Source organism: Cibotium barometz, chromosome 12 (assembly GCF_041138505.1).
Source record: "Cibotium barometz isolate CiBa-2024 chromosome 12, ASM4113850v1, whole genome shotgun sequence".
NCBI classification, from domain to species: domain Eukaryota; kingdom Viridiplantae; phylum Streptophyta; class Polypodiopsida; order Cyatheales; family Cibotiaceae; genus Cibotium; species Cibotium barometz.
In genome coordinates this window covers 16,637,769-16,653,326 of record NC_141057.1, presented here as the reverse complement: position 1 = coordinate 16,653,326, position 15,558 = coordinate 16,637,769, and the positions used below count along the sequence as shown (strand labels likewise).

Below are 15,558 nucleotides of genomic sequence, written 5' to 3'. Positions count from 1 at the left end.
TGGTCCCTAAATGACTGCTCCATACATAGCCAGTGGGCGCACTGATGTTGTCACGCATGATGATGTAAGCCATCGGTGCCCCATGACATAATATTTGGGGTAGCCCCAGTGGTCACAAATGCTCTCTTCGAGACCGTTCCTTACATTCAGCATGTATACTTCTTGGATAGAGACTATCTCCCTCGGCTGGCACTAGAGGCTTCTATGTAGCTATATCATGAGAGGGAGAGGGAGAGGGAGTGAGAGAGACAAGTGAGACTGCTCTCCATGTCACGGAGAAGAAGGTGCCACCCTTACCAAAGTAGGTATGGTACTTGGAGGTAGTTGAATGGTTTCATGCACATGGATTGCATATGGATCATATCCTCTTGTTTAGTGTGCCCGCCAATGTAGGAGTTTCTCCATTTTTTTCTCTGTTCATTTTCCTAGTTTAGTAGGACTGTGGGGGGGCGTTTATTTTTTTGATGATTTGGTCAGTTGTAGTTTGCTGTCGACCCAGTTCCCACAGGCCGACCATTAGCCCCTGTTAGTATATATAGGCACTCTTCTCCCCACATCATCTTGTATTGTTTTTCATGTGTATATAGTAGAGTTCAACATGAAGGAAAGGAAAGGACCCATTCTTTGATTTCTTTTTCTCCTTTAGAGAAAGTGTGCCACTTCTCATCAGACTTATTGTGATTCTTGTAAATTTCTTGAACTGTGACCACTATTCAGTGAACCCAATCATTGTATATTATATCTTAACATATATTTATATTGCTTGCTTGATTTTTAAATATTTAACATCAATTATATTACTTGCTTGAAATTTTAATGTGATTATATTAAATAGATAATGTCTCTACTCTGTTAAAAAAATATCTCTCAACTAAAAAGATAAAAATAAAAATAAAACCATAGTTATTTTTTAATATTATTGATTATTTTTCATGGATTCAATTTTGTAAAAAGCCATTAATTTAATATTTATGTGATTACAATACTAGCATTCCTTTTCTTACGTATAGGAATATATTCTAGCTTGTGGATATTCTCCTCATTGTCACTATTATCACCTTTACTATTTATAGTAATGTTGTTCTCTTTCATTTTCTATAGTGATTTTGTTCTCTTTCACTATCTCTTTACTAGGTCTATGTGTTTGCTCTTCCTCCATTATTTCAATTGTTTGCTTACTTATATTGTATACATTCTCTACTATTTCATCTGTATTAAAGGCATACCTCAAATCATCAATTTTATTCGGATTACTTTTCTATCTATCCATGAATCAATCTAATCTTAGATGTGAAGCATCAAAATTTGTTTGTTAATAGAAATATGAGAGATATCTTCATTGTTGTGTTGGATGGATATACCATTGTCTCCATAAAGTGTTTTAGAGCTCCATTCCTCCTCCTTGATATAGTGTTATCCAATTAGAAGATGGGTAGTACTTTCTTATCTTGATCATTTTATGAATTCTTATGTAGACATTATTGTGTAAAGGATGCTTTAAATGAAACTTCCAAAATATCAATGCTCTATCAAAAATGTTTGTTGGAGTGAGACAAACTTTGTTCTTGAGATCACCCGCACCATATTGCAAGTAAATATCTATTCCCATAGAAATATCTTTTGCACTAATATTATGTGTAGCAAAGATACCTAGCTATTAGATGCAAGGAAATTACCTACAAACAATAAAAAGTGAATCAAACTCCTCTTCCTCAACGGCGTTAGATTTTTTTTTAAAATTTTGCATTCAGCAACTTCAACCCTCCAAAATTAGCGACCATCAATGAACAATGAATAAACATCATCTTCTCATCGACATCCAAAAGAGATGCTACAACATTAAAAAGTTACAAATAAAAAACATTTAAAAAATTAAGATTTGAATCTAATGAATTAATGAATTCATTTTTCCACTCCTTATAGGTACCCTATTTGACCAGAGCCATTAATTAATTAATTGAGCTACGTCTTAAATCACTCTTCCCAAGGTTTTACTTTAGACCTAGCTTACCTAAAATAAAATTTATTTATTCTCTTTATCTCTCTGTGGTTCCCTCAGCCTGCACCCCTCCTCTCTCTCTCTCTCTCTCCCCTACCCTTCTCCCTCCTTCCCTTTGCCTGCACCTCTCCCTCTCTCCCTCTCTCCTCCCTCCTTCCCTCTGCTTGCACCATTCTCTCTATCTCTCTCTTTGTATGATGATGATGGTCCCACTTTGTATCATATGACTAGGATTTGAAATTCCCAGCTCATAGCTCTAGTCTTTGTTTTCTTTTATACTATGATGAGATTACATGGAAACTATTGTATCACTTTTAGTCTCATAGACCCATTGGGTAGTTTGAAGCCATTTAATATAACTTTCTTTCTTTTTTTATTCTGTTCACCCCCCATGGCTACGCACACTTATACATTTCATAAAAGCCTAGAACACTCCGGAAGCCTAGAACACTCGGGCATTGGCGATGGCGTCCATCGTCATGATCAGAGCAAACTCAATTTGGGCCACCAACGACATATACGACAACAGTAAAATCATTTTGCCTTGCTTTCCCGCCCATTTCCCTCATCTTCCTTCGCCATTGCAGAATCGCCCACTTCGCAGTCTCCGATCATCATCATTATCACCACCATTTCTATCGGCGGCTCTGTGCTACTACTCGGACACCCGTGACCCTCCCAGAATCTCTGTTGAAGACTTGAAATTGCAGCTCGAAGCCCTTCAGTCAGAAGCAGAGCAGGCTCGCGCCCGAGGTATGTGTTTTTGTCTTCCTTGCTTTTTTTCTTTTCCTCTCTATTTGCAATAAGTTTTTAATAAAATCTAGGGCAGATTTTTGCAATGGGTGTCGCCTGGGTCGATTCAATTGCCATACCGTTACTTACATTCAGCATGTATACTTCTTGGATAGAGACTCTCTCCCTTGGCTAGCACTAGAGGCTTCTATGTAGCTATATCATGAGAGGGAGAGGGAGTGAGAGAGACAAGCGAGACTGCTCTCCATCTCGCGGAGAAGATGGCGCCACCCTTACCAAAGTAGGTACGGTACTTGGAGGTAGTTGAATGGTTTCATGCACATGGATTGCAGATGGATCATCTCCGCTTGTTTTAGTACAACCTAGACTCGCCACACCTGACCTCGTAGACAGGAGATCAACTGGATCATCCGGTTGGATCTACTCAGCCTACACAATGCCAGACTTGGGTGTCATCATCAGAGGTAGGGACAAAAAGTGAGTTCTAATGAGAGCATTTTTTGGATTCTTTCAGATCCCGAGGTACATACAAATCCATGTGTCACATGCTATGTGCGTCGCGATTGGTTAGCTCAGATTAGCTTCCCACCACGTCCGAGTAGAGATGGGAGAGTCAAGAACATACCACGAGAAGAGCGGATATGCAAAGTATGCACCATAGGTGGCCCACTCTATGCTCAGATGCTGAATGTATTATGAACTACTGGGGAGGTTCATTGCCTCTTCTAGGAGGGGTTCGTGCCACTGGCATTGATGATGTAGTATGAGGATCAAGGTGTTAGCAGTCGTCTCCTGTTTGTACATATTACTTAGTAGGGAGTGAGGGCCATTGTTGTGGGTGTGCCTGCCCATGTAGGAGTTTCTCCATTTTTTCCTCTTTGTCCATTTTCCTAGTTTAGTAGGGGGCGTCTATTTTTTCTGCTAATTTCGTCAGTTGTAGTTTGTGGCTGGCCAAGAGGGGCCCATTGAGGGGCTGGCCGACCAGCCTGTATTGGTTGTGGGCCAGCCGACCAGGCCTATTGCTGGCCGACTGTGCCAAGCCTGGTTGTGAGCATTTTCAGGGGCTGTCGGCCCAGTTCCCACCGGCCGATCAGTAGCCCTTGTTAGTATATATAGGCACTCTTCTCCCCACATCATCTTGTATTGTTTTTCATGCGTATATAGTAGAGTTCTCACACATCTCTCTTGTGCTTCTGCGTTTGCTCTTCTTCACACAGTTCTGCGTTCAGTTTTAGGTTGATGGTTCTCCTTGCATGTGCTCTTCTTGAGTGTAGAGTCTTGCTCTGCGTGTGCTCTCAGTTTTCTGTCTCATATCCGTTGCGTATTCTGACACAAGGATGTCTGATAGAGCTCATACGACATAGGAACGGAGTATTGAGAGGATATGCTAAGAGACAAGGCCAGCCCATACAAGGCGTTGGCCAGAGTAAAGAGAATGTGAGGGAGAGAGGAAGCTTGAGTTCCTTGCAACCACACACACACACACACCCAAGAGAGTGCAAGACACGAGAGATGGATGGTTGAATTTTCTTCTATCTTCTTCTCTTCTTTACAACCATGTAACTAAAAGATAAGAGTACATACATAAAGGGAAAGTACTCTTCTACAACATACAAAATAGTCGGTCTATAGTGTGAATCCGATTATATGAGCTGGCACTATAACTATGCCATAACTCTAGTACTCCAAAGTGGCTGTCACACAGCTTGTCATCCCCACTAGCGGCATATCGACCATAATCTCACCAACCATGCCAGTGGCATAAGTGCGGAAGCTGTCAGCTAGGCAGGTCATCAATGTTCGCCGTGACACTAGTTGAGCTTGATATCTCAACACTCCCCCTCGAGCTCAACTCCACACATTGCACTCCAAGTAAGCTCCTAAACTTGTGGAGCTTCTCTGTGCCCAATGCCTTCGTGAAGATGTCAGCCACCGATCCTTTGTGTTGACATATACGAGATCTACATCACCTGCTAGAACCTTCTCCCTCACAAAGTGGGAGCACATCTCAATGTGCTTTGTTCTAGCATGGTATAATGGGTTACTAGCCAACTGTATGCTACTCATGTTGTCACAATAAATGACAAATGTTCTATCCCCACAAGCTCACCCATATTATCAAGTAGCTTCTGAAACCAAGCTATCTCACAAGCTGCTATAGCAACACTCCTGTACTTTCGCTTTGTACTCGACAAGGCAACCGTTGGCTGCTTCTTACTGCTCCGACTCACAATAGCACTGCCAAATGAGAACATAAAATCATTTGTAGATCTCCAGACTGCAACACTACCAGTCCAATCAACATATGTGTACCCATGTAGCTGTATCTCTATACCAGTCTCATACAAAAGTCCATAATCAACTGTGGACTTTATGTACCTGAGAATTTGTCTAGCCGCATCCAAGTGTGGCTTCGTAGGGGCTTGCATAAACTGGCTCACAAGTCCAACAACATAACTCAAGTCTGGCCTAGTAATGGTCATGTAGATCGATCTACCCACTATGCGTCTATATGTAGTGGGGTCCTCCAAAAGCTCACCTGTATCTGCGGAAAGCTTTGCGTTTTGCTCCAATGGCACTGAAATAGGCTTACAGTCTGTTATACTATACTTGGATAACATGTCCAAGCCATATTGCCTCTGTAATGTGCAGGACAATGCACACCTGACCTCAGACGACTGGGATGGAACCCTGGCTGACTCATCTCGAACTGGGCTCACATGGGACCAGTTTACGATCCCAGGTCGTGCACCTTCTGTACAGATATGTCTACGTGGCATCCGAGTGGGGGATGCACGTGACACTTAAGAGGCTACATCCTGGGAGATCTGCAGATCATACAGGGATACGAGGTGAGCACTTTTCTTATGCCTCTACCACCATAGCCCCTTTCCTTGCACATCTCTTCAACAGGGCACTCGCAGAGGGCTTCCCACACACATGGAGCATGAATATATTACCCCCATTCACAAATCAGGTGATCAAGGGTGACTTGATGGGCCCCGAGAACTACAAGACTCTCATGGTTGGCCATATTATGGCCAAGATACATGGATCAATGCTTGAGACAGTGCTCAGCCCTCCAGGGAGGGTCTTCATGCTCTAGGACAGGTTGGGTTTCGCAGTAACTTTTGCACACTGGATCATACTTCACCTTGAGGAGCCTGATTGAGTAGGCAAAGTGTCACCAGCCTGGACATTTCCCAGTATGAAAGGGGTCTGGTGGACTCCAGGATGTCTAAATATTTGGAAAGTACAAGCTTTGGGAAAGGGAGATTATCCTAGAATACAAAGGACCACACTCCTAAAATTTAGGAGAGTTGCTATTTTTGGTCTGACTCCAATGGAAATTCTGTTCGCGTATTTACATCTCAAATTGAGCAGATACCAAGTGTTGGCAAAGTGCCTATGACAGAATGTCTACCAGTTGGGATATTTTTAGAGATAAAGTTTATGGAAGGACCCATCTCTTAGATTGGGACATGTGGAAAGAAAGTGGACCAAAGTGAGACAAGTGGCCTGACTAGAGTCACACGAGGACGCGGGGACGGGCTGCAGGGACGCGGGACGCGGGGACGCAGAGACGGGGACGGCCGGGGACGGGTGGGACGCGCAGGGGACGCCGTGCAACACGGGGACGCATGAGGGCATCCCGGGGACGCGTTCCCGAAACGCGGGACGGGCAGGGGACGCGGTGAGGGGACCTCTCCAACGACCAGAAACGGGCAGAAAACGGCCAGAAACGGGCAGAAACGGGCAGATTTTCAGCTATAAAAAAAGGCACACTCTCTATTGCACCCACACTCATTTCTCAAGCCTCAAGCTTCCAAATCCAAACTTCAAAGTTCCAAGTTGTGCCAACCTCCAAGCCATCTCTCTCTCTCTCTCTCTCTCTCTCTCTCTCTCTCTCTCTCTCTCCAAGTTCCATGATCCATCCCTCTTGAGACTTGCAAGCCTCAAGAGTCAAGCAATACTTGCAACTCTCTATTGCACCCTTCTTCCCTCTCTCTCACACTATCATCATTCATGGCATCTCAAGGTGAAGGCACCGCCGCCACATCTTCCGTTGCGGGCTCTTCACGAAGGAGGCCGGCGGTGCACACATGGTCATGGTGGGATGAGGTCCACTACGCTAGTCGTGGAGTGGGCGGTGGTTCAAGGGCATGGAATTGCAAGCTTTGTTCCTACAAGAGAAGTGGCGGCGCCAACAAAGTGCGAGCTCACTTTTTGCACGAGGCCGGTCATCAAGTGCAATTTTGCGCACGCGTTACTCCTGAGAAGCGAGCGGAGCTTCTTGAGAAGCTCAAGGTTTATGAGGCGGCCGAGGCGGCAAAGAGAGGGCGACATGTTGCCGTTGATCCTCATGATGTGATGAGAGCACGAGAGCAACCGACGCGAATGGAGGTGGAGAGGATCCCAAATCTTGCTTCAAGCTCTCAACCATTCAAGTCCACTCCATCCACATCGGGTGCCTCCATTTCCATCCGCTGTCAATCCACTCTTAACGAGAATTGGAACCCAAAATTGAAGGATGAGGTGGATAGGTCGGTGGCTAGGTTCTTCTACCACGACCACATTGCGTTTCAAGCGGCACGGTGAGAGTCGAGACTCAATTCTCTTCACTCTTTTTTTTTTTTAATGTCTCATGCTTCAAAGCATTTGTCATATTGCCAAAAAAAGCTAACATGCTACATGGTTTTCCTTACTTGAAATAGGTCTCCTTACTTCCGTGAGATGGCCACAAAGATCGGGGAATATGGCCCCTCTTATGTGTCACCTTCATCGGAAAAGATTCGCACCACTTTGCTTGATAGGGAGAAGTTGGCCGTTGAGCAGGCGGCGGCGGATACAAAGGCAACATGGGAGACTAACGGAGTCTCTCTCATTGTAGACGGATGGAGTGACACGCGCAAGCGCTCCATCCATGGAGTGGTGGCCTACTGAAGGGGCAAAGTGTACTTCATCGAGTCACATGATGCGAGTGGCACTGGGAAGGCCGTGGATGTGCTTGCCGCGGAATGGGCGTCCACGATTGAGGTCATTGGGCTGGAGCTTGTGGTCGGCATGGTGGCGGATGGAGAGGCGTCAAATAGGGCAGCCGGGAGCATTATTGAGTCAATGTATCCATCCATCACAGTTTCTTTTTGCATGGCCCATTGTCTCAACAACCTCCTCAAAGACATAGGTGCCTTGCCATGGATTGCACCCACCATTGAGGAGGCTAACCAGCTTGTATCCTTTGTCTTCAACCACCAAAGGCTGCGACATGAGTTCTCTAAAAGGAGCACTCTTTCCCTCCTCAAGTATTCTGAGACAAGGTTTGCATACAACTTCCTCATGCTAGGCCGCTTGTCTACATGTGGTGGAGCCCTAAGAGGGCTTTTCCTTAGTGATGAATTTTCTGCCATGCCGCAAATCGGCAACAGGGAGAACGTGCCGAGATCGCGCCGACGATGCCGCTTGGTGGGAGAAGGTGAAGACACTCGATGCCTTGGTCAAGCCTATTGTTCACCTTCTACGAGTCATTGACGGCCGTGAACCATGTATCGGCAAGGTCTATGAGGCCATGGATCGCATGATCGAGTCACTCCAGCAGCTTGTGCCAGACAGGGCCGAGTTTGAGGAGATCCACTCATTATGTGAGTCCAGGTGGAACTCCTACTACTCCCCTCTTCATGCGGCTGCCTTTGTGGTTGATCCAAAGTTCCAGGGCAGAAAGCAAGAGGCCGACAAGGAAGTAAGCAGGGGATGGCGGATCATATTGGAGCGCTTAGAGCCCGACCCTACCATCAGGCGGAAGATCAGAGACCAGCTATCTCAGTACAGGACGCGGCAGGGATCTTTTGGATGTTTAGATGCACAGCTTGACCGCCTCAAGATTGGGTCTCCTCTTTGGTGGGAGGATTACGGATCAGATGGGCCGGAGTTGCAGCGCTTGGCTATTCGCATCCTTAGCCAGGCTGTGAGCTCTAGTTGCTTGGAGCAACTTTGGAGCGTTTACAGTCACATTGCCTCTAAGAAGAGGAACCGCCTTGAAGTGCAAAGGGCAAGTGATTTGGTTTTTGTGAGCGCTAACTTGCGCATGCTATGTGCGACAGCAAGAGGGAAGGCGGATCCCTTCACCGAATGGGAGATGGCACAGCAAGATCCTGCAGCTCAGGAGCATCTTGAGGAGGTGGAGGAGGAGCTACAGCCTGAGGGGGAGGAGGAGGCTTCAAATGGCATCGACGACTTCGACTTCCAAGCCTCCCGCCAGGCTAGCACTTCAGGAGCTCGAGGCTTGACTCTTGAGCCTTGAGCCATCTCACCTTTTTTGTGCCCACTGCCAATGGCCATGATCTATTGTGATCTATCTAGTATCCCTATTTTGTACCCACTCTTTTTTGTAACCCTCACTGCCCATGAGGCATGTACTTATCTCTTTGTATCTATCAGACTATCAATCACATAATCAGTGTGCCATCGATGTTTTATTAGCGCATTTTGCTCAAAATGACTCTTGTTTTTCTGTCTATTCGGTGTAAAATTTTGTTCAAAGTGTGTCTCTATATGTATGTCATGCATACAACTCCTAAATTGTTTTTAAAAAAGAGGTTTTTTTTTGCCGTTCCCGACCCCGTCCCCGGGACGGCACTTCCCCGTCCCCCGTCCCCCGTCCCCATGTGACTCTGGGCCTGACACTTGTTAGAAAGTGGATCAAAGTGAGACAAGTGGCCTCACACTTGTCACTTTAGCTATTGTGTGGCTCTCCACTTGTCATTGTAGCCTTCTCTTGCCATTTTAGTTCATGGGAGGCCCAAATCTATAAATTGGAGCCCTCTCTCTTCATTAATGGAGGCTCTCTTGCTGCACACTAGCCTCTGCCACCGTTACAGGCTGCCCTAAGGATGGCTACTCTCTTTCTCTCTCTTGAAGGCTGGCCATGAAGAATACCGGCTGCTGGGGACTGTTTTGGAGGCTTCCATCGCGAAGAAATTTTTAAGGCAAGGGTATTTAATCATTTATTATGATTTCCAGTCATTGTACTTGTTGTACCAGCCACTGTACTAGCTGTACAAGCCCTTGTACCTGCTGTACGAGCCACTGTATTGGTTGTACCAGCCGTTGTACCTATTGTACCAGCCACTGTACCTATTGTACCAGTTGTACCAGCCATTGTACCTACTGTACTAACCACTGTACCATTGTACCGGCTGAATGGAGAGCTGAACCTGTTGTACCAGCTCTATTGCATGAAGACCCGTGGTTTTTGGGGAAGAATCAGTACCCACACGGAGGTATATGGATTATATTGTTGGCTCGACATTTCTATAGCCTGTGTTTCGGCTTGGTAGCCTTGTGTTGGGCTGTGTTATGGCATTTGTATATGGATAATTTGGCATCTTTTGTGGGGAGAGTAAGACCTTAAAAGATTGTACATGATATTATTCTCCTTGGGTAATAAAATACTCCAAGGGGGGGGTCAGCCCATTCCAGCCTCTATGTGGTGTCACATGTGCAAGCTCCATTTTCAGCACTTGTGGATGTTTTGTCCAGCTTTATGTTTTATGCAAAGTGATGATGGGGCTGTGGCCATGTTTAAATGTTTTAATATGCATTGATGGTATCAACAAGTGTGTCAAAGGCCCTAGTCCCCCGGGCACCGCCGCGAGTTACACAAAGTCACGAGAGCAGGGACTCTATTGTTGCTTTGTTGATTTTCGCAAAGCATTCGACATAGTGCCACGGGACCGGCTCCTACAGAGATTCTGACTCTTGGGGTGCCTTCAAATATGATCTGGGGGATCATTGCTTTATATGAGAGGGTGACGGGATGAGCCAGATGCCCATGTGGTCTGTCAGAGGAGATACATAGCACTATGGGGGTGAAGCAAGGCTGCCCACTCTCCCCGACACTCTTTGGCCTGTACATAGATGAGGTCACGGACTTCATAGACAGAGGAGGGAGTGGTGCATCACTCTCAGGGGTTTTGGTCACTTTATTACTCTATGCGGATGACATCTTTCTGATATCTGATTTGGAGGAGGGACTCCAGTGCCACATGGATGCCTTAGATAATTTTTGTACAGAGAGAGGCCTTTCAGTGAACCTTGGGAAAACCAAGGTTATGATCTTTCACACTTCCAGACGGGTTATGAAAGATACAATGATCACACATAGAGGCAGCCAGGTGGAGGTGACAGAATCATATGTATACTTGGGTATTACCTTCACTAGTAATGAGAGCCATTTCTCCACGAGATAGGCATCATAGGATAGGCTCACCCAAGGTTATGCTACCCTTGCATTGATGGAGCGACAGCGTCATCAGGCTCACTTCTAGGAGCCTCGCACCAAAGGATGGCTATTTGACACCTTAGTCACCCTAGCTATGATGTATGCAGCACCAGTATGGGCCCCTAACCTCTCCGCATATGATTGGTGTCGGATGGAGAGACCACAGATCCTCATAATCTCTAGGATTATTCGCAGCAAACAATCAGTACCACATGAGATCGCCAGAGCAGAGCTTGCAGTGCCCCCCCCCCCCATGATGGTAGAGGCTCTATTTCAGACCATAGCCTACATCAGACGCATCAGAGGCATGGGTCCAGAGAGACTCTACCCCGGATGGCCATGGAGTCCTCACAGAGTATTGCCACAGAGGGCCATCACCCATCATTGTATGCTGCCAGTAGATGAGTGGTTCTCAACACATGGGCTTGACATGGATAGATTACCGCCCTTCCAGTATGATGATGACTCCCCATAGTTTACACTCACGCGGGAGGAGAGGAATAGAGTTCTGAGACAGGATTCGATCCAGATGCACACCAGGGAGACTTGGTCGGGTCCCCTTCCCACGAAGATGTACTACAGAGATGATTTCCTTAGATTCACAAAGGATGGATTTGTCAGACGCCCAGGCTATATGGATGTATACATGTCTCACGCTATGAGGGTGACTATTGGTCAGACCAGAGTTTTCTCACACTCTGGAGATTGAGGCATGGAGAGCAGCACGGACCCCTAGAGAGGATAGAGTATGCAGATTATGCTACTGAGAGGTAGAGACAAAGGAGCATTACATATGCAGATGCCTTGTATATTATGAGATCGGAGGGAGATACCACTGCTTGTTCAGAGAGGGTTTTGGCCCACTTAGCCGGGTGATGGGGTATCCTAATCAAAGATGCTTTGGCCTTTTTCTCCTTGAGCTACACCGAGAGAGAGAGAGAGGCTTCTACAGGTGCAGAGCCAGAGATCCCAGCTAGAGATCACCAGCTTCTTCAGGCCTATCAGCGAGCCACATTCCCCTCCCCCTGTATCATCTACCTCCTGACGAGGGCTCACACTACAGAGAGCCTCGGAGATTAGAGCTGCCAGGAGACCGCGACTACTCGGACGCAGACCACTACTACTCCATCAGGCCCACTCTGCCTAGATCTAGGCACGATACCGTAGAGAGGAGAGAGTCCAGAGGCTACACCAATGCACAACATCTAGACATCGACATGGTTCCCCCCAGAGGTAGAAGCCGATGACTTAAAAGTTATTTATCGCTTATTACAAGCATCCAAAACTAAGAAATTGGACATTAAACCTCTTGAGCCCTCTTCCGGTCAACGCAATAAGTGCACACTTGACCAATGGCTATACAGGCTCCGCTTGTACTTCGATACTATGGACCTCACCGATGCAAGCCGCGTCTTTGTTGAAAGACAATGCATTCTTATGGTGGCAATGACGATTGTTTGATGGGAAGACGGTCAGCACGTGGGAAAAATTCGAGCTCGTCATCCGTAAGCAGTTCATATCTGCCAATGCGGATTTTCAAGCATGATCTCGCTTACGCGATTTGACCCAAACTGGATCATTGGCCTCTTATATCTCACAGTTTACCAACTTGGTACTGGAGATTTCAACATTGTCCCCAGAAGACAAGCTACATACTTTTGTCGAGGGACTTACTCCCACGTTGCGCACGGATCTTCACAAATATGACCCAGTCGACCTTGTAGCTGCTATTCACTATGCTGAACGCATAGTTGATATTCCAGTTACACAACGGGGATCTTCGTCACAAGGTTGCCCAGGCTCTTCTACTTTCGGCAACGGTAATAAATTTGTTCGTGATGGTTCCAAATCTTTTGGCGGTTCTCAACCTCGATCCAATTCTCAGTAGCAGCAGAGCAGTCCTTCCAGAAGCCTCGACAACGAGAGGGGTCCTCTTCTGACCGACCATGGTGCCAGCAATCTTATCAACCATGAGGATCACAGGCCATGGCCGTGACTCTGGACGCGATCAATCCCGTAACCTTAAGCAGTCCCTTGCTACTACAGGTCAACCGAAGACAGAGGTCTATGCACCATTTGTTTCGGAAACCACCGATGGTTCGAATACCCTAAACGATCCAGTAATCGGCAAAGCACCAATGTAGAACCTTCCGTCTCCGAAGACAAGTCTCAGGTCCAGTCTTCAAATACTTCAAAAAGCAAGCGTGTTATGGTCATATCCCAGCATGCACAAGCTTGCATCATTACCTCAGTGGCTAAAACACATCCTGCCTCTACAATTCCAGCCTCCGTGTCTACACAAGTGTTAACACTAATTGGCTCAATTTTTGGTTGCCCCATTACTATCCTAATTGACAGCGGATGTTCTCACAGTTTTGTGGCCATGGCTATGGAGCAACGATTGAAGATACGCACCACTCGCAGTACCCACACTTACGAGATTGAGTTGCTAGATGGATCGGGTTTGAATGGCAATACTGTGGCTCCTCGACTTTCCTTTCGCATTCACCAATACGTCTCGATACGATATGATCTTGGGTCAACAATGGCTATACCAGTATGATTCTCTCATTTGTTTCTGCAGCCACACTTTACAGTTTGCCAAAAATGGTATGGACATCGATCTCCAAGGTGTTTGCGATCAACCCTCCACACCAACCTTGTCCGCATTACAGGCAAAGCGGTGGGTTTGTAAGGGTGGTTGTTCTTCAACACTCTTAATGGTTTTCTTTGCAAAGGAGACAGTGCGTGACTAGAATTCCAAAGTGGCATATTTAGCTCAACTCTTCTTTGATCCACATTTGGATTTGTTTCCTGTAGAACTACCTCCGGTTTTGCCTCTTCAACGTCCCGTGGATCATCCGATTGATTTACTTCTTGGTAATTTGCCAGCGACTTATGCTCCATATCGAGTCTCTTTTACAGAATCCCAAGAAATTCAACGCCAATTAACGAAACTCTTGGACAAAGGTCATATTCGTCCTAGTAAGAGTCCTCTTGGTGCACCAGTTTTGCTCGTGAAAAAGAAAGATAAGTCAGTGCGACTTTGCATTGATTATCGTGTCCTCAACAACAAACTGACCATCGAGAATAAATATCCTCTTCCTCGGATTGATGAATTATCAATTGCTTCATGCCAAAGTATTTTCCAAGATTGATCTTAAGTCCAGATATCATTAGATCTGTATTTGTGAAGGTGATGAGCACAAGATTGCCTTTCGCACGAAGTATGGACATTATGAGTATTTGGTCATGCCTTTCGGATTAACCAATGCTCCAACAAGCTTTATGAGTCTCATGAATGATCTCTTTGGACCATTTTTGGACAAGTTCGTGATTATTTATCTGGACGATATTCTGGTATTTAGTGCTTTAATCGATGAGCACAAAAAGCATCTACATGAAGTTTTCCAGGTTTTGCAAGATAATGACTTTTTGTCAATCGAGAGAAAAGTGAATTTTTCAAGACATCACTAGAGTACCTTGGACACATCATTTTAGTTGATGGCATTTCCGTGGATCCTAAGAAGATACAAGTTATTCAAGATTGGCCGACACCGCAAAACATTCATGATGTTAGATCATTCTTGGGTCTTGCCAATTTTTATCATACAAAGGTCTTTAAGTTTTTGGAAATCGCAGCACCTTTGACAGAGGTTTTAAAGTCAACCCTTGCATTTCGATGGACAAATGATGTTGCTCACGTCTTTGATAAGCTAAAGGTTGCTTTGACAACAACCCCAGTGGTTGCAATTGCAGACCCCAATCTTCCTTTCGAAGTCATGAGAGATTCTTATGATATTGCAACTGGCGCAATTCTCATGCAACAAGGTCATGCCATTGCCTTTGACAGTCATAAACATTCAGCAATTCAAACACGTTATCCAGTATACGATAAGGAATTCTTGGCAATTTTTCATGCTTATTGAGCTTGAAAACACTATCTTCTAGGAGCAGATTCTGTTGTGAAGACAGATCATCATTCCTTGAAGTATATCTTCACTTAACCAGTTATGAATGCACGACAAGGCAGATGGGTGGAGTATTTGGCAAATTTCCACATTGGCGATTTCTACAGCTCAAATCGACATTACAACATCTTTTGTGGATCATTATGCAGACGATCGAGATTTTTTGGAGTGATTATGACTCCACAGTCTACTCCTTTTGATTTAAAGATTTATGCAGCTTATTCTCTCGTCAGTGGATTATTATACTATCAAGATCGCATTTCTGTACCTCATAACACAAGTATGCGGAAACTCTTGGTAAAGGAACATCATGAGGTTTCTTATGCAGCTCATCCTGGTATCAATAAGACTTATCAATTGTTGATAGCTTCTTATTATTGGCCTCAAATGAAGCAAGATGTTATAAAGTTTGTTACAGCATGTTTCTCTTGTCAATAAATGAAAGCAAATAGACAAGCTCCAGCCGGTCTTCTTCAACCACTTCCAGTACTAAAGGAACGTTGGAAAAGTGTCAGTGATGAAATCAAGTGATAGTATGGATTTCATTACATCTTTAC

General features: G+C 45.3%; 1 protein-coding gene across 1 annotated transcript in view; it reads left to right on the top strand.

The window, feature by feature from the left end:
* Positions 1-2,385: 2,385 nt before the first annotated feature.
* The window catches only part of LOC147633131 (forkhead-associated domain protein), a 78,299-nt gene continuing 65,126 nt past the window's right edge, over positions 2,386-15,558 (top strand). Inside the window, exon 1 of the mRNA XM_086806145.1 lies at positions 2,386-2,752. Coding sequence (XP_086662271.1) covers positions 2,464-2,752 — 289 coding nt within the window. The 5' untranslated portion in view covers positions 2,386-2,463. The remainder of the gene's footprint in view (positions 2,753-15,558) is intronic.